The following is a 24,336-nucleotide window of genomic DNA, read 5'->3' as shown; positions in this document are numbered from 1 at the left end:
TTTCCATGGAGACGTGTCTACAAGCGCAACAGTCAGAAGCGCGAGTTAGAGCAAACGCTGAGCACGGCAGAACTCCACTTCTATAACAACTTTTTACAACTTTAGCTCTTTTTTTCTCCTTAAAAAGTGTTATTCGAATGACAAATTCATGAAAGCTCGATAGCCAAGGAACTTCTAGCTGAAAAGTTAACCGCGTAGGTAGCTCTTCACTCCGACAGAAAGGTGTCTTCTGCCAATTGAATGAAACATTTTCCTTAGACAGCTAACATTATGTCTCACTGACTAACACTTGGCTACCCAACAGTAAAATGTTACTGTAGCTAGTTAGCTTTGCCGGGGTTAACTACTAGTTGACTTGCTAGCTAGCTACATTTTAGTAAGTACACGATTGATTGCTGCCTTCAAATGGCTAAATAGCTAGCTAGCAAGTTGAAAACGGTGGCTAAATTGCCGAGAATTTTTCGTTTTTCCAGTTGAAAAGGCGACAGGCTAGCTAGTCTCCGTAGCTAGCAAGTTAATTCAGTGTCAGCCTCGGTTTCCGACGTCTTTGGTAAGTAAAACGGCTTAAGAAATTGATTCAGTGGGTTAGTTAATGCTGTACAACCAGACATCCACCAACTGAATGTAGTTTGGTAGCTAGTGACAACTAGTTAAACGGCCGGTTAGGGTCTCAAGTCAAGTGAATTTTGCCATAGGAAATTATTTCAGCTACAGGCCTTTCTCCCAGAAATTGATAACAAGAGTTTACATTTATTCATTTGGCAGACACTTTTATCCAAAGCAACTTACATAGGTTACAATTCTTTACAATGCTATCCATTTGTACAGCTGGATATTTACTGAGGCTATTGTGGGTTAAGTACCTTGCCCAAGGGTACAGCAGCAGTGTCCCAGCAGGGATTGAACCAGCAACCTTTTGGTTACAAGTCCTACTCCTTAACTACTATGCTACACTGCTGTTGAAGGTTTAGTAAGTGAAAGATGGTGGGGTAACTGACAAGTGAGGGAGGACCTAGACGTGGCATCATATATCAATAAATAAATCTCTGATTGGAAAAAAATCAGACATACCTTACTTAGAGGTCTGTCTTGTGCAATTTCATATGGTTGCCTACACATTTTTCCAACCAGACTTGATTGTCACCTCAAGCCTATGGAGAGGATTAGAAGTCTGACCTCAGATGCAGATATTTAATGCAGCTGACCCCCGGCAGGTGCAGGAGTTTGGGGTTTTACCCAGGGAAGGGCCAGCTGCCGGTGGTCACAGCTTACGCGCTGCTCTGTGTGGTCGTTCACAGCGAGCGTAAGGGGGCGCCATGGCAGACCCAGCGACCCCTCATGCCAAACGCTCATCCTCGGCTAAATCCAAGCACTCAGGCTCGGGGAAACGGCGGCACCACAAGGCCCACCGCACCACCCCGGATGTGATCAAACCCCCGCCGGACTCACAGGAGGTTCAGCCCGCAGGTGAGGGAGGCGCAGGTACCGAGTGCGGTTCCGTAACACCGGCTCCGCAGCGCAGGGCCTGTGCTTCACACAGTCTGAAGTGGAGGGCATAGCTAAGCTTGATTTTGTCATCAACAGAATGTAATCAAATCAAATTCCAATTGTTATTTCCCTTTTGAAAATTAGGTTCTTATTCTTTCGGTGCCGGTGTAGGGGTAAATTAATGATGCAGAAAATTCAGTGCCGGCCAAGCACACAGCACTTATCTTTTCATTAGTATTGCTTAGAGCTTGCGTGGTAGGTTAACACAAGGCCTCTGCTATTGCTGTCTGTGTAGCAGAGGTCCCGGAGGTGACCGTCCAGGTGGACATACCTGAGGAGGTGGACAAGAGCTTACAGTACAAGGAACTGGTACAGTATACCTGAATTCCCTGAGTGCTCACTAATTTACCATAAAATCAGCTGTACAAGTTGAACCTGCACGGTCCCCCTTTTGTAATCATAGATAATAAAATCGTTATAACTCCCACAGGGAAATTATGGTGTAATAGCTCCAAGAACAGAGGTGAACACCAAGCTGAACTGTAAATTACACATTATGAAACCCTCTGGTCTGCACTGCACTTGCTGAATCAATCAATCAGTCAGTCAGTTAAATGTTATTTGATATAGCATTCTTAACAAAGGAGGTGTCACAGAGCACCTCACAGAGTGAATTTCATAACCATTCTTGTCATACTGGGCGTAACTCGAAGAAACAGCGATTATGCTTTGGCAGCAGGGAGGTAGACGCTCAGGGTGTTAGTAATCGAATCAGTGAGTTGTGATCAATTTGTGTTTTATGCAGGGCAGAAAGATGGAAAAGGAAACAAAGTTGTAATGGAACACCTTCCAGTTTCAGTAAAATATCTCATAATGAAACATTTGCATATCAGAGAACAAAGAAATCACCCCCAAATGAAGAAACAGCTGCACATTTTTTCCTCTGTCCCCTGGTGGCAACCAGACACAAACTTTCAGGGAGGATTTGCTTTATTTATTTTGGTAGCAACATGCTAGGTTTAAGAAACAAAGAAACTGAGCTACAACATGCACATGATGCACAGTATTATCAGTTATTGGCAGCTGAAGCAGAGGAAGCAGGCAGGAGATACAGTAAAGAGCAGGGCCTCTGGGCTGATCAGGGCTAGAGTTTCCTCGCACGGATCCAGAGTAAAATAAATGTTGAAGTGGGTGTGGGATCTTAGCAGCATCCGGCAGAGAGATGGAACTGAGCCGTCTCTGAGATTAGCACCCAGGAACCGCTACTGATGAGCTGAAGTGTTTCAGTCGGGCTGCGGTAATAACTTCTGTGCCGAGACGGCTCGGCTCAGACAGCCAAGGAAAGAAGGAGAACTTGGACAAAAAGATCGGAATATCATTTCAGAGCTGACAGGCGGGTGAACCTTCTCTGTCCTTGCGGAATGCAGGTAATTGAATTAATTAGCATGTTCTCAGCTGCTAACAGAGAAGTGGCCTTTGCATTGAGTGACCCACACCCCTGCAGCGCTTCACCTCGAAAATGTTGTTTAGCCGGCGGGGGGTGGCAGCATTGTCCCTGTTCACCTGCCGTTTGCCTGTGCAAAACGGAGACGGGAATATAGTGTATAAGCCAAACTCAGCTTACAATTCCTACGCATCGTGCACAGGCTAAGACAATTCTCACCTAAGATTCTAAAGAGTAATGACTAGCAGGTTAATTTCAAAGCTGTGGCGCCATGACAACAATGGGGTTTGTTTTTGCAATGCTGTCCTGTCTGCCCATCTCCCCATCAAAGAGACCACTGTTTAAGAAGCGTGTGGCTCTGAGTGGTGTGACGGAGGAGTCCTGGACAGAGGAGAATGACCAGGCCCTGGACACCTTCATCGGAGTGACATCAATCCGCACGCTGATTGTGTACCTGGACCCCTTGACTGGGCTGCGGACGCTCTTCAGTATGCCAGCAGAGGTACAGCCCTGGTGTGCTCACTCTCCTCCCGGTAATGAGGCAGAGAAGCAAGCTATTTTAGGGCACATGCATTACAGCACTGTCAAGTAATAAATATAAATGCACTGTAGTTTTCATAAGCATTGCAGCTGAATAGCCTGCTCTGGAGCTCGCAGCAGGAGTTCCGTTTTACTGGTGATGCAGGGACTCGCAAAGCCCTTTCCAACACTGCATGCTTTTTCCCTCCTCATTTTCCTCAAGATATAGTGCTTTGTCTCGAATGCCAGAGGGGTCCCCCCCATCGGTCCTCAGGGTTCATGCCTCTCTGCGTCTCTCCCTCTCCTACCTTCTCCTTCTCTCTCTTTGCCTCTCTTTCCGTCTCGGCCCTGCAGCTGGTGGAGCAGCTGGCCTACTTCATCCGGGCGGAGGAGGCCTTCATCATGGCGGAGAACTTTGAGAGCTCGGTGCAGTTCGGCACGGTGCGGGGCGGGGCCATCGAGGGGCTGCTGCGGCTCATGAACGGGGTGCATGTGCCCCTGGTCACCCTCAGCACCGCCTGGCCCGAAAGCATCAAGAACAACTACTCTGCCCACCTGCATCGCTTCCTCACCAACCTCACAGGTCTCCCACAGCGCCCTCTGCTGGGCTCCTCCACATGCCTGTAGTTCACAATCACACACTTACACACACCACAAACACTCACACACACACACATTTTACTAAGAACCACACATGTGCATACACCACATGCACACACGCACACATACTCCACACTTACACACACTACACACACACACACACACACACACACTCACACACACACGCACACCACACACACTCACACACACACACACATTTTACTAAGAACCACACATGTGCATACACCACATGCACAGACACGCACACACACACACACACACCCCACACTTACACACAACACACACACACACACACACACACACACACACACACACACACACACACACACACAAGTAATAATCATACATGTGCACACACCATACACACACACACACACACTAGTAATAATCATACATGTGCACACACCATACACAAACACATACACATACACACACACACACACACATTATTCAGAATCACACATGCGCGCACACACACATTTTCCCTTTGGGTGATCGCTCAGTTCTTTCGTTAATTTTCCCAGTCTCTGTTCCATGATTCCCTTCCACTCGTCCTTTTTTGCCCACTTAAATGCTGATTCCATAGTCGTGTCTCTCTGTAGCAGTACATTTTTTTCTGGGCTGGTAACCCACCTAAAACAGTGTAACCAAGTGAAGCAGCGTATCCCTGGTTTCACTGATGCGGTGGCCTTTCTTCTTTTTCTCCTTTTATCCACCCCTCTGCCTCTCATTGTGCCCTAGTGTTCTCACGCTCCCTCGTTTTATTTTAGACAGCTTTCATTCAAGGATTTTCTTTCATGGGTTTTTATTATCTTTTATATCCACCTTTGACTGCAATCATCTTAGTCAAGAGTTAAGAACAGTTTGAGGTGACCAGATGAGAGGAAGTCATTGAACTCAGATTCGAGGAAGTGAGAGAGATGCTGAGGATGATAGCGGCCACTGCTTTGATGTGAAGGAGGGCTAAATCCAATGGCCACATTTTACAAGCATTTCATTCACAGCAATTTTACGCTGGTTTGCCTGCATTTGTCTTAGTCTGGAAGGTCAGAAAATGCTGCCATTTATTATGATTTTGAACATAAATTTTCCTAGTTGTTTGCTGTCATTTGTGTCATTCCCCACTCAGGTTGTTTACATTTTCGGCCTTGTACTGTGTGCAAAAGCATTACATGGGTTTTGTTATAACTGTGTAACCTTTCCCCGGTGTAATGTAAAAAGGCTTCTCTTTCCTGCTTTGTTTGGTGTAGATGGGGCCAGTGTGTGTTGCCACTGTCTTGGCAGCTTTTGTGTGAAGTGTGAAGTAGCAGTTTCTCTGTTCCCTGTGTGAGGGGTATAGTTCAGTGGTTAGGAAAATGGGCTTTAAGCTTGCGAGCTCTGACACTGTCAGCGTACACATAAGCAGAGCTGCTTGAGGTTACCTGGTATATCTATCTCATTTGGGACTGCTAATTCAGGGAAATCACACACACACACACACACACGGATAACTGTTTCTCAGTTCTCAGCTCATAAGTAGCTCCGTGATGCAGTGTGATGGTGATATGGGTATGATGTGGCGATGGTTTTCAGATACCAGGTTCAAGCTGGAGGGGCAAACAGTACTATACATTCCCATGGAAGCGCTGCAGTTCAGCCGTGAAGTGGCTGCCAAGGACAAGGAGCTGGTGCAGAGGATGGAGAGTAAGAACCCTTTCATGTACACTGGTAGTGTTACGCTGTAGTCATACTGTGATCCTACAGTAAGCCATAGCCCACCCACTGCCCATACTGATGTGCTACTGATACAGTATGAGGTCCTGTGTAAGAATCATGCGTTAAAGGTGTAAGTTATTTGCTAATACACTGTGTTTGATTCTTACACCATTCAATGATTCATAAAAAAAGAACAAGGTAGTCTGTAATTTGGTACTGTATTACTTTCCTACAGTTCCTGACATTTTGCTGAGAAGGGGTACAGTGTAACCAAGCTGTATCTTATAGGTGGCTGGGGTGGAAACTGGAGAGGCACATTTAGCATGTACTCTCTCTCTCTCTCTCCCCCCCTCTCTCCCTGTGTGCTCCCAGTGGTGATGATCCACTGGACGCGGCAGATTAAGGAGGTGCTGAACGCCCAGGAGACGCTGGATATGGGCGAGAGCTCGGGGCCCCTGGAGGAGATGGCCTTCTGGAAGAGCCGCTGCTTGAATCTCATGGGCATCAGCCACCAGCTGGAGAAGCCGTGTGTGGGCCACGTGCAGGCCATCCTACAGCTCTGCAAGTCCACCTACGTCCCGGCCTTCTGCAAGCTCACCAAGTGCATCCAGGTGCAGCACGGGAGGCAGGACTGTGTCTCTGCGCCACTGCGGGGTCATAGGTCATTAAACAGGGGACACATACACTTCACTATCATGCATGTGCAGCTGTATGTTTGTGCCTGAGTGTGCATAACTGTATGAACTGTATTTCTTTTAGTGTTGGTGTTTGTGTTTAACTGCTCACTTCTCTGTGTCTGAGTGTACACTGCTCTCTGTGTCTGAGTGAACATTACTCTCTGTGTCTGAGTGTACACTACTCTGTGTCTGAGTGTACACTACCCTCCGTGTCTGAATGTACACTACCCTCTGTGTCTGCGTGTACACTACCCTCTGTGTCTGAGTGTACACTACCCTCTGTGTCTGAGTGTACACTACCCTCTGTGTCTGCGTGTACACTACCCTCTGTCTGAATGTACACTACCCTCTGTGTCTGAGTGTACACTACCCTCTGTGTCTGAGTGTACACTACCCTCTGTGTCTGAGTGTACACTACTCTGTGTCTGAGTATACACTACCCTCTGTGCCTGAGTGTACACTACTCTGTGTCTGAGTGTACACTACCCTCTGTGTCTGAGTGTACACTACCCTCCGTGTCTGAATGTACACTACCCTCTGTGTCTGAGTGTACACTACCCTCCGTGTCTGAATGTACACTACCCTCTGTGTCTGAGTGTACACTACCCTCTGTGTCTGAGTGTACACTACCCTCTGTGTCTGAGTGTACACTACCCTCTGTGTCTGAGTGTACACTACTCTCTGTGTCTGAATGTACACTACCCTTTGTGTCTGAGTGTACACTACTCTGTGTCTGAGTGTACACTACCCTCTGTGTCTGAGTGTACACTACTCTGTGTCTGAGTATACACTACCCTCTGTGCCTGAGTGTACACTACCCTCTGTGTCTGAGTGTACACTACCCTCTGTGTCTGAGTGTACACTCCTTTCTATGCCTGTATGCAGGATGGCTCCCTGCAGGCCCAGTCCAACCTGACTTTCCTGTCCCTGCTGCGGGAGCCGTGTGAGGAGATCGCTTGCCTCAAGCCCCGGGAGGTGGCACCCAAAATGGTCCACCTGCTCAACCTGGTGCGCTTCATCTGGATCAACTCCAAGTACTACAACACCCGCGAGAGGCTGGTCGCTCTCTTCCGCAAGGTATGGAGAAACGCAGTCCCGGGCGTCCTGCTCGCCCACCCTTCCACGCTTCTGCATCTCTGTATCAGAGGGCCACTAGCTTTATACTCCTGCGGGGCTTTATTTCAATCTCCAGTTACTCAAGAGCAAAAAGGAAAGCGTTTAACCTTGACTAATTACATTTTGACCCTGCGACAGCGGAATTGCTTCAACCCCGCTGTATTTCCCTCTGTTTCATTTTTTCCTCTTTCGAAGAGACATCATTCTGCTCCTCCTTTGATGACACTTCAAGGTAGCGGCAAACGCATGGAGAGAGTCCCGTTTAATTGTTTCTTCAGGTTCGTGTGTCTGCGGCTCTCAGCTCACAGCTCGCAGCGTAGGTTTCTCTGTGTCCTCGGATGCTCACAGGAGCCCAGTACCAAGAGTTTCATCTCAAGCAGATCATTGGTTAATATGGGGAAAAAAGCAGCACTGTTGTAAAGCACGCACCCCACGCCCCGCCCCCCGACACCTCGGGGACCGGGGCCGATTTTGTGCGTGTATGATTCCACAGTATCTATTCAGATCCACGTTTTGTTTGTACCGTTTGTTTGCTTTGTGTCTTTTTGTGAAAGGAAAGTCCGTTTGGCAGCCAGGCCGCGCCGTGCCATCGCTGGGTGGGATTGCGCTCAGAGGGCACTTAAAAAGCCAAAAGCTGAGAGAGGCCTCAGGACCTTCCGCCAGCAGTGGCCTGGATTTGGGTCCTGGACCTGCCTGCCGAGGCGTGCTGTTTTTGATGTTATTTGCAGGGTAGTCCCTAGTGTGGTATCACATTCAGTGGCAGCTTTTTATTCGACGCAGAGTGGAGAGAGGCAGGCTATTTCTGCAGCACTCTCAGTGCGTTTTTACAGTCCTCATGGTCCAGAGGGTTCCTCCCTCCTGTGGCATAAAACCCTATTTATTTTCACAGGCCCTGCTGCACTCAGAGAGCTCAGGCATAACTACACTTCACAATTCTCTTTCCGCTGTAAAACATGGATAATAATTCCTTATCGGAGGTCATTTGGTTGGCATGGGCCCTGCCCGTGTTAACCTCTCCTCTCCACTCCATTTCTGCATTTCTGGAGCCTGTTTCTGCTCTGGAAAATCTAATGTCTGCTTTAATGTGATTTCCTAATCACGGAGCGTTGAAAGCCACAGGCTTGCACTGGCGCACTGGTCTGTTCAAAGCAAACAGCTGGTGTAATTTTTTCAGGAATAACAGTTGATGTTGTTGCTTTTATTTCCATTATTGTAATCATCATCACTGCCATCTTCCATCCTCCTCCTCCTCCTCCTGCTCCTCCTCCTCCTCCTCCTCATCCTCATCGTCCTCCTCCCCATCTTCATCATCATCATCATCATCATCATCCTCATCTGCCTCTCTATGTGCTGGTTTATTTGAGGTATTTGATGCACACAGGGCTCTCCTGTGCCCTCTCCCGCACCTTCCCTCTCATCTCGACTGCACAGCTCCATCTGCTGTGTTTCTCAGGCCGGAGTCTGTGCTTGTTTTTTTTTTCCTTTTCCATTAGTTTTTACAAGGAAAAGGAGGAGAAAGTCACTGTTAGATTCTGCTGCAGAAACAAGATGTGTTTCCCTCCACTGCATGTGACAGAGGTGTGGATGAGGATCTGTGGCGGCTCAGGAAGGCAGCTGATTATGAAAGAGCTGCCGGCTCTCTGGAGAATACGCTACCTTTCAGGGACATATGCTGTCTGCACCACTTATTTATTTATTTCCGTATTTTAAGAAACAAAATCAGTCTTAACTCTTAAGTTGTTTTAACGCTGCACTGTTCCCAACCTTTAGTGTTAATGGGGGTTTTTTAGCATTTACATATCAATTCTGTTTCTTCCCTCTGTTTTGTCTTGATTAAAAAAACTGATTTTTGTCTTGCTGTGTAATGAGAGCGTGAAGCGTTTTTCTCTCAAAATCACAGTGCTAAGGAGGGGAGCCTCTTTGTCTGGCTTTCAGTTAATAATCAAAGAAATACGGAGAATTTTGCTCTTTACTCCGTGTTAAGCTACACCTCGCTCTTAATTGCATGTGCGTTTTTTACCGTCTTCTCTCCCCATCTTGGCTCTTTGTCTTCCCGAAGTTGGGCTGAATGGGTCTCATCAGTGGGCCTTTCACCTGGGCTCAGCTGTGTCTCTCCCACAATGCACCACTCCAGAGCGCCCCCTACGCACCCTGCTCTCCGCCGCCGCTTATTCATTGAGCCATTAGCCGGCGGGGTTGATTGCTCTAACCTTTTACATGAAAAGGTTTGGAGAAACGAGAGTGCGCCGGGGTTCTGTCAGAGCCGGGACTCCTGACAGCGTGTCATTCCGTTCCACTTACACGCCCGCTCAAGCACGCGCCTCCCCCGCAAACGAGTTCATTACGCCGACACCGTCCACATTATGTAGGAGTCAATGCTCCAGTGTTGGGGAACATGCGGAGCTGCCTTTGTTTATGGAGATTTGATGTTTGATTGCAAATATTGTGAGCTAACATGGAGTCATGTGCTCCCTCTGGCAAAAAAAATAATGAAGGTTTGATCTGTCTCTGCAGCTCCCTGTCTTTTTGTGGACATATGTGTGAAATGCTAAAATGCAACATTTCTTGAAACTTTAGCTCATTGGCTTTTCCGTGGAGAGAGTCTGTGGAAGTAGCGCTCATTTCTGATTACACTCTGTGGAATATATGAAGTCATCCTGAATAATGGCATCTGTCAAAACAAAGCACAGTGATTACACTAACAGCGTCTGCTGTCTGGTGTGTGTGTGTCTGTGTGTGCGCGTGTTTCTCTCTGTCTGTGTGTCTTTGTGTGTGTGTTTGTCCGCGTGTGTGTGTGTGTGTGTGTGTTTGTCCGTGTGTGTGTGTGTGTGTGTTTGTCTGCGCGTGTGTGTGTGTGTGTTTGTCTGAGTGTGTGTGTGTGTGTGTGTGTGTGTGTGTATGTGTGTGTTTGTCCGCGCGTGTGTGTGTGTGTGCGCGTGTGCGTTTGTGTGTTTGTGTTCGTCTGTGTGTGTGTTTGCATTTGTCTGTGTGTGTGTGTGTGTGTGTGTGTGTGTGTGTGTGTGTGCTTGTGTGTGTGTGTGTGTGTTTGTGTTTGTCCGTGTATGTGTGTGTGTGTGTGTGTGTGTGTTTGTGTTTGTCCGTGTGTGTGTGTGTGTGTGTGTGTGTTTGCGTTTGTCCGTGTGTGTATGTGTGTGTGTGTGTGTGTTTGCATTTGTCTGTGTGTGTGTGTGTTTACGTTTGTCCGTGTGTGTGTGTCTGTGTGTGTGTGTGTGTGTGTGTTTGTGTGTGTTTGCGTTTGTCCGTGTGTGTATGTGTGTGTGTGTGTGTGTGTGTGTTTGCGTTTGTCCGTGTGTGTGTGTTTGCATTTGTCCGTGTGTGTGTGTGTGTGTTTGTGTTTGTCCGTGTGTGTGTGTGTGTGTGTGTTTTCTCACAGCTGAGCAATGAGATTATTCGCCTGTGCTGCCGGGAGATCTCGCTGGACCGGATCTTCGAGGGCTATGTGGTGTCCAGCAAGCAGACCCTCAACGAGTGCATCCAGTGCTGCCTGACCTGGAAGGAGAAGTACCTGCACACCTCTCAGCTGCACCACAAGTACGGCCGCCTCCTGCCCCTGGCCGGGGCCTCCCTCTGCGGGCAGCACCTGAACGTCCGGCAGTGCCTCTGCCCCTCCCCTCCCCACGTTTCACACATTCAGGGAAAAAGCTGAAACGCCACAGGGAAGTGGTGGTGACTCACCCTTGTACAGTCTCCCTTTGGTCCAGTACAGTTACAGTGAAATTTCTTTGTTTCCCTCTCAGATTGCAACCCAGTATTTGTCAGGAAATGCCCACATGCATGCACACACACACACACGCACACACACACACGCTCAGTCTCACACGCACACACACACACACACACACGCTCAGTCTCACACGCACACACACACACACACACACACACACACACACACACACACACACACACACAGTCTTGCATAAACACACACATACACACATATACACACACATGCAGTCCCACACACACACACACACACACACATGCGCAGTCCCACATGCGCACACACACACACACACACACGCTCAGTCCCACATGCATGCACACACACACACACACACTCACACACACTTAATTATGCCAAGGTTTGATTGTTCTCAGAGCCTCAAGGCCTCAGCTGTGGTGAGCAGCTCTGTGGCTGAATGACTTCCACTTTCCTCACACACCCATGTCCACCAGCACGGATCGACCCAGAATCGACCCAATTAAGGGAGCGGTTAGCTCAGTCAATGCTGGGGTTAGGAGAGCGCGCTAAGCCTACCACCACCAAACTCCTTCCAAAACCAGTTCTCTCACCCCCCACCCCCTGTCCACCATCCAGAGACTCTGCTCTCCACCTCGCCCTAATATTGTGTTCCTCTCAGGGTTCAGTCATGGGGCAGCCAAAAACAGCCAGTATTACAGATTAGAAAATCTGATTATGATCAGAGCATCTGCCTTGGCTGTGGCAGACGCACGGTTTTGCACAGAGACACGTTTAAATATTTTACCACGCTTCTTTATCACGCCCACAGAGTCATTATTAGAACGACTGCGTCAGGGTATGAACAAAAATAAGATCGTCAGCAACCTTCTCTGATAAGAAGTTTGTTTGCTAAAGTGATACCGTGGGAGATGATTCTTTTCTGAGCATTTTTAAAAAAACCAAGTGCTAATGTAAGACATGAGATTAATGAATTGCCAATCAAAGGCCTGTCTCCCGAGTACCAGCAGGGGTAGCCCTTAATTAAGGACTCGTTGTTTCTGGCTGTTTGATGTGGCGTTGGCGCTGACCCTGCCCGATCCCGAGTGCGTGGTGAGAGAGAGAGAGAGCGCAGTTTATTTGGTCGGAGTGACCCCGGGGGGTCAGTCGATATCGCCCGGGTAACGTCTTAAACAAGTGAGTGTGGCTGCAGTGCGCGGCCGAATGAGCAGCTCTGTGATTAATGAGGCCTGGCCACCACCTGCCCTCCCTCTGTGCTGCTCTCTCGGTGGCCTCTCCTTCTCTCCTCTGCCTTTCTCTCTCCCTCGTCCCCTCTCCTTCTCTCTCTGCCTTTCTTTCTCCCCCTTCTCTCTCTCTTTCTCTGTCACCCTCTCTCTCCCTTCCATCTCCCCTTCGCTCTATCTCTGTCTGCCCAGCTGTTATTTAATTACGGTTAATGACGTTAGATTTCCCAGCCAGTGCCTTCAGAAGAAGCAAAGAGCCAAAGATCACGTTCTCTGCTCTGATGTTTAACCTCTTCTTACCCGCGTACGACTTCCCCGTTAGCCTGACAGGTTGTGTTATTATAAGTAAAGTTATTCATTTGTCATTTTCTAATTAAAACGATCGCAAAACATTACTGCTTTGGCTTCAGTTCACACCATGTATATGAGGAACTTTAAATTAGTGATAGATCTGTTGATTTATGCACCACATTTTATGGTGCTATATGTCATTGTAAATATTATTGTTGGTGCTGTTGACAAAATGAGCAGAATGCTATGTTCATCATAATGTTACATAGTTTTATTTATTCAAATCCAGTTTGTAATTACAGTTCATATTTTTGATAGGTTTGAGCTGAAAATGACGTTTTCAAAATTATTACCATATTCTTCCTTTATAGTTACTTGAAGAATAAAATGTGTTTTATCGTAGTGTGCGTGCAGTGTCAGTAACCTGATTAAGTAGATATGGTATGTAAGCCTATTGAGTAAATATGGAATGTAAGTCTAATTTGCTCGTACTTAAATTTGTAAAATGCATGACCGTGTCCCTACAAAACCGCAAAATTTTCCAGGCATGACTACAGCAAACCTTCTAATGTCTGTGATTAGATCTCTCCTGGGGTAGCAGTCTGTCACAGGTCACGGGTGCTCCTGCTCACAGACATGATGCTTTTCATCCCGACTCTTTGGAGCGACGCAAATAGCCTTAATTAGCTCCTCTAAAAACGGAGCTATACCTGACAGGCCAAATGCCGAAATATTCTGTCGCCAATTCATTCCCTTGGGTTATGGACAAGTAATCAAGTAAGAAAAGTGCAGGACTGAATTACGGCATGTCTATGATCATGTTGGACATGAAAGCGGAGTTTAAAAGCATTACTGCCTGAGCACACTCATGATGTAAATTTGAGAACATGGAAAGACGTGGTCTGGAGAGGCCATGCTTTCAGTGGCCTGTCTGAATGCTGAGCCATACAGGGCCGTATCCTAACTGTTCGGTGGGTTTGGGCAGGTACTCGACTGAAGGCTGGGTGCTGGACCCCACCAGTATCTTCGCCCTGGTGGACGCCTTCATTCAGAGATGTGAAGACCTGCTGGAGGTGGGCTTTCCTCTGGCACAGAGAGCTCGATCCACTGCATTCTTCAGTTAACTGCTTTCATCTACAGTTACATATAGTTTAGTCTAGCTTGTACCTTGTCTGGGCAACCATTGAAACCTGGTCATGCAGCACTTCTAATATCATTAACTAATATTGTTGGTTTGTGTTCACTTGTAAGTCTGCTAAATGAATAAATGTTATAGTAAATGTAATAGTTGCTTAGCAGACACTCTTATCCAGAGTAACTTACATAAGCTACAGTGTTTACATGTTATTAATTCATACAGCTGGATATGTACTGAGGCAGTTGAGGTTAAGTACCTTGCCCAAATGGTACAACAGCATTGCCTGAGCAGGGAGTTGAACCGGCGGCCTTAGGGTTACAGGTCCTGCTCCTTAACACTACGCCTCACAGCTTTCGGCTGGCTGAACGCTTTCTCTGTGTTGCTGCGCTGTGTTCGGCCGCGCTCCCTCAGGTGTGTGACTGCCAGGAACACTTTGCCCGGCGGCTGGAGGGGGACAAGACGCCCCTGCCCTGTTTCGCGGGGCGGCAGGGGGAGGAGCTGACCCGCAGCCTGCTGGAGATGGAGGCCACCTTCGAGAAGAGCCTGCAGACGCTCAGCAGAGTGGGCAAGGGCATTCTGGACGTGAAGAACACCACCTGGCACGCGGATTACAACCAGTCCGTTCAACCAATGGCCGTCTGTCTGTCTGTCTGTCCCCCTGTCCATCTGTCTCCCTGTCTGTCCATTCGTTTGTATGTCTGTGTCTTTCCATCTGTCCCTTTGTTCTTCGGTCTGTCCATCTGTCCATCTGTCTCTCAGCTCTTCTGTCTCCGTTCGGCTACACAAAGGTAGCGTTACCTGTAATCATGTCACATGCAGTGAGCCTTTGATTAGACGGCGAGCAGGGCTGGTATGTTTGGCAGTGAGTGTATTACGGTTAACCTGTTTTTAGAAGATTGCAGTGGCAACAGACAGCTGATCTGGACCACATTCACTGATCACATTAGAGCACTGATCAAAGGCAGCATGCAAATGTGAGTGACAGTGAGGATTCAGGTTCATTTTAACCCCAGCAGTGCCATGCATCCAGGGCTGTCATTAGGGCCCCAGGCCTCACGGTGAAGCAGTGACTCCCTCACTCACCCTGTGGCCTTGTGGCCATGTCCCCCTCTGTCCCCCTCTGTCCCCCTCTGTCCCCCGTGCCCCCTTGTGCCCCCTTGTGCCCCCCTGCGTCCCCCTGCGTCCCCTGGAGGTCTCGGTGGGGTGTTACTTGTGTGTTTGTGATGGCCTTGATGGATGGGGGTCGCTGGAGGTCGCAGTGCCGCAGTGTTATACCGCGATCACACAGCTGAGCTCGCATGTGGGGCAGGTGTTTCACAGCACACAAAGGGGCTCACTCCATCACTCAGTCCGCATTCAGCATAACGACGTCACTGTGTGTTAGTGTTTCTGTGTTCTGTGAGGTTTTTGTTGTGCGCATGTGTGTGGTTATGTCTGTATGGATGTGTGTTTGAGTTGTGTGTGCATGCCTGTGTGTGCATATATGTCTGTTTGTGTGTGTGTGTGCGATAGCACGTTTGTATGTGCTTGTGGGAGTGTGTGTGTGTGACTCTGTGTGTGTGTGACTGTATGTGTGTGCATGTATATGTGCATGTCTCTGATGCGTGTGTGTGCATACGTGTGTTTGTGTGCAGGTTCAGAGCCGGGGTGAAAGATCTGGAGGTGATGATGCAGAACCTGATCTGCACGGCCTTTGAGACGGTCAAAAGCGTGGAGGAGGGAATAAACCTGATCGATGTCTTCCACCACCTGACTGCCAGAGAGGTCTGTCTGTGTCTCTGACCCACACCTAACTGCCAGAGAGGTCTGTCTGTGTCTCTAAACCACACCTGTCTAGGGAGGTCTGACTGTGTCTTTGTTGAACATCTGACTGCCACAGAGAAGTCAGGGCATCTGTATCACACACCTGTCTCAGAGAGGTCCCAGTGCATCTGTCCCGCCACACCAACATCTCTGCAGACATGGAGGCCTGTGTGTTAGACTGAGCTTTAGCAGTGTGTCGTCCTGCAGTCAGGCATACGCTAACTGACTGTAACAGGGAGCACCGAATCACCACCTCTCTGTCCCTGTCTCTGCCTCTGTCTACTCCTCTTTCTCTCTCCCTTTGTTTCTCTCTCTGTCTCTCTTCCTCTCTCTCTGTCTCTCTCACTCTCTCTCTCTTTCTCTCTCTTTCTCTGTGTCTCTCTCCCTCTGTCTCGGCAGTCCATCAAGCACACGATCACCCTGAAGACGACAGAGGTGTACAACCTCTTCAGCAGGGAGGTGAACCTGGTGAACAGAGAGCTGGGCCGCAAGGGGCAGGAGAGGATGGCGCACATCCCCCGCTACGCAGGGCAGGCTCTGTGGGCCCGGGCCCTGCGCCAGCGCATCCAGAGGCCCATGAAGGTGAGTTGGAGCCCCCACCTGCAGCTACACGCTGCTACAGCTACACTGCTACAGCTACACGCTGCTACAGCTACACTGCTACAGCTACACGCTGCTACAGCTACACTGCTACAGCTACACGCTCCTACAGCTACACGCTGCTACAGCTACACTGCTACAGCTACACGCTGCTACAGCTACACTGCTACAGCTACACGCTCCTACAGCTACACACTGCTACAGCTACACGCTGCTACAGCTACACTGCTGCAGCTACACTGCTACAGCTACACGCTGCTGCAGCTACATGCTGCTGCAGCTACACACTGCTACAGCTACATGCTCCTACAGCTACACACTGCTCTGGTGTCGGGGGGTCATTTAGATTAAGTGTGAACTATGCAAAACCTAATGACCGTTTCTGATGTGGGGGCTCCACCCTCAGACTTAAGGTGTGTTAAGACCACACCAGTAAAAAGTTCTGCAGAGACCACCCCCTTTCTCCACCCCAAAAAGTGTCCTGTATAACGACTGTGTAGTTACTGATTTACAGTAGCATCTGGTAACCCATGGCAGACATTTATGCAGGCCGTTGCTCAGGCTGGCAAGTTAATAACTAAATCAGGTAATCACTGTGTTGTTTGTACCAGTTTACCCCCTCACCCCGCCAGTTCTGAGAGTGCTAGGGATAAACCTCCAGGACTGGGGTTCAGATGCCTGGCTGCTCTGAACTGCACTGGTCCTGGGAGCTGTATTCCACAGCCCCCCCCCCCCCCCCCCCACACCCTCACCCCCGCTGTGGTGTCCCTGCAGGTGCTACAGCGCGCCCACTTCATGGTCCAGACCACCGAGGGGGACGAGATGAAGCAGGCGTATGCGCAGCTGCTGCAGACGCTGGACGAGCGCGTGCGCAGAACCTTCAGCGAGTGGTGTCAGCACCTGGACCAGCACAGCCTGAAGAGGCTGGAGCAGCCGCTCATGATCCGCTGCAAGGACCGGCCCAGCATGCTGGACGTCAACTTCGACAGGTCAGAGCCACACACACATATACCTATACACACACATATACTCTATATACATATAGATGCACACACACATATTCTATATACATACAAACATACACACACATATAATCTATATACATATAAACACGCGCCCACATGCACACACAAATATACTCTATATACATATAGATGCACACACACATATTCTATATACATACAAACATACACACACATATAATCTATATACATATAAACACGCGCCCACATACGCACGCATATATAAACTCTCACACACACACATAAACTCACATGCCTACGTACGCACACACACACACACACACACACACACACACACATATAAACTCACCTGCATACACACACGTAAGCTCACCTACATGAACACACTCAAACATCAACACACCTTTATACTTTCATTCACCTACATGCACACACAATTAAACAGTCACACACCCACATACACGCACACAAACATATTTACATACATCCACAAACATATACTCACACATACACGCACACAAACATATTTACATACATCCACAAACATATACTCACACATACACGCACACAAACATATTTACATACATCCACAAACATATACTCACACATACACGCACACAAACATATTTACATACATCCACAAACATATACTCACACATACACGCACACAAACATATTTACATACATCCACAAACATATACTCACACATACACGCACACAAACATATTTACATACATCCACAAACATATACTCACACATACATGCACAGGTATAGGTACACACAGACAGTTGCGGTCCTGCCTGTGTTGATGGAGATGCTGGCTGGCTGTGCTCTCTCTGTGAGGATGTGACTGGCTGTGCTCTCCCTGTGAGGATGTGGCTGGCTGTGCTCTCTCTGTGAGGATGTGATTGGCTGTGCTCTCTCTGTTAGGATGTGATTGGCTGTGCTCTCTCTGTTAGGATGTGATTGGCTGTGCTCTTCCTGTGAGGATGTGACTGGCTGTGCTCTCTCTCTGAGGATGTGATTGGCTGTGTTCTTCCTGTGAGGATATGACTGGCTGTGCTCTCTCTGTGAGGATGTGATTGGCTGTGTTCTTCCTGTGAGGATATGACTGGCTGTGCTCTCTCTGTGAGGATGTGATTGGCTGTGCTGCTCCACAGGAACCTGCTGAAGATGTTCAATGAGATCAGCTACTGGGAGCGGCTGGCGGTGGAGATCCCGCACCAGGTGCTGGAGGTGTACCAGCGCAGGGAGGACCTGCGCAGCCTCAGGGAGAGTGTGCTGCTGGTGGTGCGCGACTACAACAGGTGTGCTGCCCGCCAAGCCTGAGACCGTGCTGCTGACCGCTCTACTGACCGCGCTGCTGACTGCTCTACTGACTGTGCTGCTGACCGCACCTTACACGTGCTGCTGACCGCACCTTACACCGTGCTGCTGACCGCACCTTACCCCGTGCTGCTGACCGCACCTTACACCGTGCTGTTGACCGCACCTTACACTGCGCTGCTGACCACACCTTACACCGCGCTGCTGACCGCTCTACTGACCGTGCTGCTGACCGCACCTTACACCGTGCTGCTGACCGCACCTTACACCGTGCTGCTGACCGCACCTTACACCGCGCTGCTGACCGCACTTTACACCGCGCTGCTGACCGCACCTTACACCGTGCTGCTGACCGCACTGCTGACCACACCTTACACCGCACTGCTGACCACGCCGCTGACCGCACCTTACACCGCACTGCTGACCGCTCTTCTGCCAGCTGAGCCTGAGACCGCACTGCTGACCACGCTGCTGACCGCTCTGTCAAGCACACCAGACTGCACTACCAGCTGTACCTTAGAATGCACTGATAGAACTACATAGACTACAGTGAGTTCACAGAATAGGCTACAGTACAGAGTTCAGGATAGACAACAGTATAGAGCCGTGTATTGTTCTCTCCACTATGGACTGATAATGAGACATTTCAGAGCCATTGTGATGTTATGTTAATAGCCTTAAACAGCTTGAGCTGAAGTAGTCTGAACCCTTGTTTGAAGCAGTGGCATGCACAATGTTAGTAAATATTTTCTTCTCTAAATATGCCTTTGAATGGATGGCAGAGCTGAGAGCTGGCTCTGGGCACAGGGCCAGTGTGCGAGAGATGCCAGTGACAGCACGGCCGTCTAACGTCTCCGTTTCCCACGCCAGGATCATTGGCGCGCTGTCCGCCGAGGAGCTGGGTCTGTTTCGCGAGCGCATCCGCTTCCTGGACAAGAAGATCCAGCCGGGCCTGTCCAAGCTGCTGTGGTCCTCCAGGGGAGCCTCCACCTTCTTCATCACCGACTGCCGCCTGCATGCCAGCAAGGTCAGCGCCGGGGCCAGGGCCTCTGCGGTCCCCTCGCTGAGGAGGAGAATCACTGAACCTCAGAAAATAATTACTTCCTCACTGCTCTGCTTGTTGCAGTGCGGGTGGTGGGGGCCAGAATTAGGCAGGCCCTGTTGGCATTATAGGTATAAAGAGGGATTAGAATAACCCTTACACAGCTTCCTTACAAGCTTTCCACTTGCAGGTTTTAAACATCCTTTTGAGGCATTTTAAACATCCTTTTGAGGCATTTGAGAGGCGTTTCCACCATAGAGGCTGTGACACATGCACCCAGATGTACCTCTACAGCAGAAGCGACGCGTGCATTATAAAACACACACCCATGTGCACGGTGTTAAAGCCCTGTGACAGCGGCACGGCAGCTGTGTTTCGTGGGACGGAGTGACAGGATGACAGGGGAGGCTGGCAGGGTAGGGACGCGCATGGCGGTAAGAGAGAACACGCCGAAATTCGTGTATAACGGTCACAAGTGACACACAGACAGAGCTCGCCGCAGACAAGCTCGGTGTTGACAGGGAGCGCCGCCGTTTGTGCTCAGGGATGTCAGGCTGGAGCCTCCTGGGTGCCGGAGTCACGCCCGCTACAAGTCAATGTCAAGATCAATCGAGTCAGAGTCAAGGAGGAGCAACCCTTTCCATGTAGGTGTAGGGAAATCTTTCAAAGATCTAAAGCGACTGGAAACGGATATGCCCCCTCTCTCTCTCTCTGTGGCCTGGGTGCTGGGGGAAGCTGGGGCTTGCGAATGCTTTAAAATCCAGTAATGGGAGCAAGGATACAACAGAATCGTTCTGCAATCCAGCTCCAGGAACAGCTGACATGTCTTTGCTTATGGAAATGGAAGGGTTGTACAGTTCTGGTGGTTTCTAATAAGACATGTTGTGTTGAATAAATAAACATTTGTGAACGAGGGTGGTCTTGAATGAGAAAATGGCTAAAGGTTCATAATGACTCACAGCAGACCATGTCCAGCGCGGAGCTGTGAAGGGCAGGGAGAGTCAGGCAAGGATTTGCCCTCCTCTCAAATCCTCCCTTCCTCTTCTCCTCCCTGCTTCTCCTCCCCTCCCGTGTCTCCCTCGCTCCTCTGCGTTTCTCTCCTCCCGCTCCCTGCGCTCACACAGGTGCAGCTGATCGTGGACGAGTACAAGGCGGCGAACCTGGCGATCTCGCGGAGCTGCTGCCAGATCAGCGAGATGCTGCTGGTGCGGGTGGATGGGAAGATGGTGTACCAGGACCTGGAGTTCCAGGAGGATCAGCACGCCCACCAGGAGAGCCAGCTGCAGAGGCTGCGCTCCGCCCACCAGGACATCGTCTCCGTCATGGCCCGCATCTACGAGACCTTCCGCTCCGACGGGCCCGAGGTGTGTGCGCGCGCATGTGTGTGAGAGTGTGAGAGTGAGTGCGTGTGTGTGTGTGTGTGTGTGTGTGTGTGTGTGAGTGTGTGAGAGAGAGAGAGTGTGTGAGTGTGTGTGTGTGTGAGAGAGAGAGAGTATGTGTGTGTGAGAGTGTGTGTGAGTGTGTGTGTGTGTGTGAGAGTGTGAGAGTGAGTGCGTGTGTGTGTGTGTGTGTGAGTGTGTGAGTGTGTGAGAGAGAGAGTGTGTGAGTGTGTGAGTGTGTGTGTGTGTGACTGTGTGTGAGAGTGTGTGAGAGAGAGTGTGTGTAAGTGTGTGTAAGTGTGTGTGAGTGTGTGTGAGTGTGAGTGTGAGTGTGTGTGTGTGAGTGAGTGTGAGTGTGTGTGAGTGTGTGTGAGTGTGTGTGTGTGAGTGAGTGTGAGTGTGTGTGAGTGTGTGTGTGAGTGTGTGTGTGTGAGTGAGTGTGAGTGTGTGTGTGAGTGAGTGTGAGTGTGTGTGTGTGTGTGTGAGTGTGAGTGTGTGTGAGTGTGTGAGTGAGTGTGAGTGAGTGTGAGCGAGTGTGAGCATGTGTGAGCGTGAGTGTGTGTGAGTGAGTGTGAGTGTGTGAGTGAGTGTGAGTGAGTGTGAGTGCACATGCATGGTGTGGTTGAATGTGTGTGCAGCTCCTCTCTGCTCTCTCCCTCAGGTGCAGCAGCACTGGGTGTCGTACACAGAGAAGATGGACTGCATGGTGGAGCAGGCGCTGCGCCTCAATATCAAGTGGTCTCTGCAGGAGCTCTCCAAGGCCATCAATGGGGACAGCAAGACCACCCCCAACCCCCTCTTCAGGGTGCAGGTGGTACTGCACCAGGACGCCCCGGGCGCCACAGAGCGGGTACACCTACACAGATACAGACACATCACACACAGGTGCATACGCACACAGGTGCATACACACACAGAGACACATCACACACACGCACACACAGGTGCATACACACACAGAGACACATCACACACAGGTACACACACACACAAACACGCACACAGGTGCATACACACACAGAGACACATCACACACAGGTGCATACGCACACAGGTGCATACACACACAGAGACACATCACACACACGCACACACAGGTGCATACACACACAGAGACACATCACACACAGGTACACACACACACAAACACGCACACAGGTGCATACACACACAGAGACACATCACACACAGGTACACACACACACAGAGGCACATGATACACAGGTACACTCACAGATACAGATACACACAGGTACAGAATCATCACACTCAGGTGAAGATGCACAGTCATACGGATACAGACAGGTACGGATACGTAAAGTTACAGATATGTGTTGGTACAGATACATGCGCGTAGTTACAGACATGTCACATGGCATGCACTTGCCTTTCAAACTCCTGAACAGGGTGCAGGAGCCCCGGTGTGGCCAGTGCAACGTGTGTGAGTGAGAGGAGCAAGAGGAGGGCCTTCCAGGCCAGTGCACAGTGCTGTTTGCACACACTGAGCTGCAGGCAACATAATCTGCACACACAGAGCCATGGAGTTTATACACCAGCATAATATTTACATTTACGTACAATATGTGTACATTATTTATGCAGTGAGAGCTGAGATGGAAGGCTGGGCACAGCTGCTTTTACTTTGGAATCAGAATGCTTAATGGCTCAGAGGCCTGCAGGCCTACGGGGAGTGTGTATGTTCACTGTGTAAAGAGGTGAGGGGGGTTGCGTGTCTGTGTTAAGGATCCGTGAGTAAGCAGACATCCTTTGTGTGTGCATGCGTGTGTGCATGTGTGTGTGTATGTGTGTGTGTTCGTGTCTTCGTTTATGTGTGCGTGTGTGTGTATGTATGTGTGTGTGTCTGTGTGATTGTGTGTGTGTGTGTGTGTGTGTGTGTGATTGTGTGTGATTGTGTGTGTGTCTGTGTGTGTGTGTGTGTGTGTGTGTGTGTGTGTGTGATTGTGTGTGTCTCTGTGTGTCTGTGTGTGTGTACAGGTGGAGTTCTCTCCGACACTGCAGAAGCTGGCGCAGATAGTGAACAGCATCAGCAGCCAGATCATTAGCACCATCTCAGTGTTCCAGCGGCTGCCTGACCTGCTGACCCCGGAGCGGTCTCAGAAGAAGCCCATCCACAGCATCATCGGTCAGTCAGCACTGCTCTTCATCCCCCTCCTTCCCGCTCCTCCTCTGCCTCACTGCTCCTCCTCTCCTCAGATCCCTGCTCAGTGCAGCAGGTTTGGCAGGTCCAGTCCTTCAGCCAATCAGCAGCTGGTTTACTCTCTGTGCGAGGAGTTCAGTTAAACTGTTAACACCTGCTGTAGGACTAACTTCAGCCAATCAGCAGCTGGTTTACTCTCTGTGCGAGGAGTTCAGCTAAACTGTTAACCTCAGCCAGGCAACAGCAGGGCCCTCAGCTTCCCTCGGGTGGAGCAGCTGAACCCTGAGCCATGTGACGCAGGTGTGAGAGGCTGTGACACAGCCTGAGGGTGTGGCAGTGTGCGTGTGTGTGCGCATCGCGGGGGAAGTCACACCTCCCGCTTCCTGTCAGCAGAGCAGGACGAGGAGATCCGTAAGATCCAGGCGGCCATCGCGGCAGGCATGACCGCCAACGCCACGCAGCTGCAGTCCTACCTGAAGACCTGGGACAAGCACCGCGAGATCTGGGAGATCAACAAGGACTCCTTCATCCGCCGCTACCAGCGCCTCAACCCGCCCGTGTCCTCCTTCGACGCCGACATCGCCAGGTGTGCCCCCGTCCAGCGGGGAGGGGAGGGGCAGGGAGTGAACCAGGCACCGGGGTCTGCAGCAGGGGCATCCAGGCCTGCTCTATAGGGGGCAGCAGTTAGTGAAAAAAAACATGCAAGAAATGTGTAATTATAAAAGCATGGAGATTGTGTGGGGTCAGGGTGTACAAGCTAATTCTGTAAGAATCTGTATGTTTTGAATTGTGACTACAGCTGCAGCATAAAAAAAAGGCAAACAAGAAACAAGCAAATAAGAAGATGTGCTAACTGGCGAGTCTGCAGTGACGTGCGATTGGCTCTCTCGCAGGTACACCGAGGTGGCCAATAACGTGCAGAAGGAGGAGACGGTGCTGAACGTGCAGTTTGTCATGCTGGACTGCTCCCTGCTCAAGTTCTCCCTGGTGCAGCACTGCAACGAATGGCAGAGCAAGTTCACCCAGCTGCTCAGCCTCATGGCCAGCACCAGGCTGAGAGAACTGCACTCCTTCCTGAAGGACAACGCACACAGGTAACACATGCACCTGA

The 24,336-nt window shown here is 49.8% G+C and overlaps 1 protein-coding gene across 1 annotated transcript in view; it reads left to right on the top strand.

Moving 5' to 3' along the window:
* Nucleotides 1-474: 474 nt before the first annotated feature.
* dnah2 (dynein, axonemal, heavy chain 2) overlaps nt 475-24,336 on the top strand; it is an 86,221-nt gene continuing 62,359 nt past the window's right edge. The window contains exons 1-21 of the mRNA XM_036547675.1: nt 475-550; nt 1,299-1,467; nt 1,784-1,857; nt 3,264-3,434; nt 3,806-4,034; nt 5,645-5,755; nt 6,140-6,378; nt 7,330-7,521; nt 10,955-11,112; nt 13,781-13,868; nt 14,345-14,550; nt 15,568-15,697; nt 16,136-16,318; nt 17,111-17,325; nt 18,481-18,627; nt 19,517-19,673; nt 20,813-21,052; nt 21,729-21,917; nt 23,063-23,210; nt 23,619-23,811; nt 24,119-24,319. Of these exons, the coding sequence (XP_036403568.1) occupies nt 1,317-1,467; nt 1,784-1,857; nt 3,264-3,434; nt 3,806-4,034; nt 5,645-5,755; nt 6,140-6,378; nt 7,330-7,521; nt 10,955-11,112; nt 13,781-13,868; nt 14,345-14,550; nt 15,568-15,697; nt 16,136-16,318; nt 17,111-17,325; nt 18,481-18,627; nt 19,517-19,673; nt 20,813-21,052; nt 21,729-21,917; nt 23,063-23,210; nt 23,619-23,811; nt 24,119-24,319 (3,422 nt within the window). The 5' untranslated portion in view covers nt 475-550; nt 1,299-1,316. The remainder of the gene's footprint in view (nt 551-1,298; nt 1,468-1,783; nt 1,858-3,263; nt 3,435-3,805; nt 4,035-5,644; nt 5,756-6,139; nt 6,379-7,329; nt 7,522-10,954; nt 11,113-13,780; nt 13,869-14,344; nt 14,551-15,567; nt 15,698-16,135; nt 16,319-17,110; nt 17,326-18,480; nt 18,628-19,516; nt 19,674-20,812; nt 21,053-21,728; nt 21,918-23,062; nt 23,211-23,618; nt 23,812-24,118; nt 24,320-24,336) is intronic.

Source organism: Megalops cyprinoides, chromosome 16 (genome assembly GCF_013368585.1).
Source record: "Megalops cyprinoides isolate fMegCyp1 chromosome 16, fMegCyp1.pri, whole genome shotgun sequence".
Lineage (NCBI taxonomy): Eukaryota > Metazoa > Chordata > Actinopteri > Elopiformes > Megalopidae > Megalops > Megalops cyprinoides.
The sequence above is the reverse complement of the archived record's forward strand: the minus strand, read 5'-3'. Positions and strand labels throughout refer to the sequence as shown.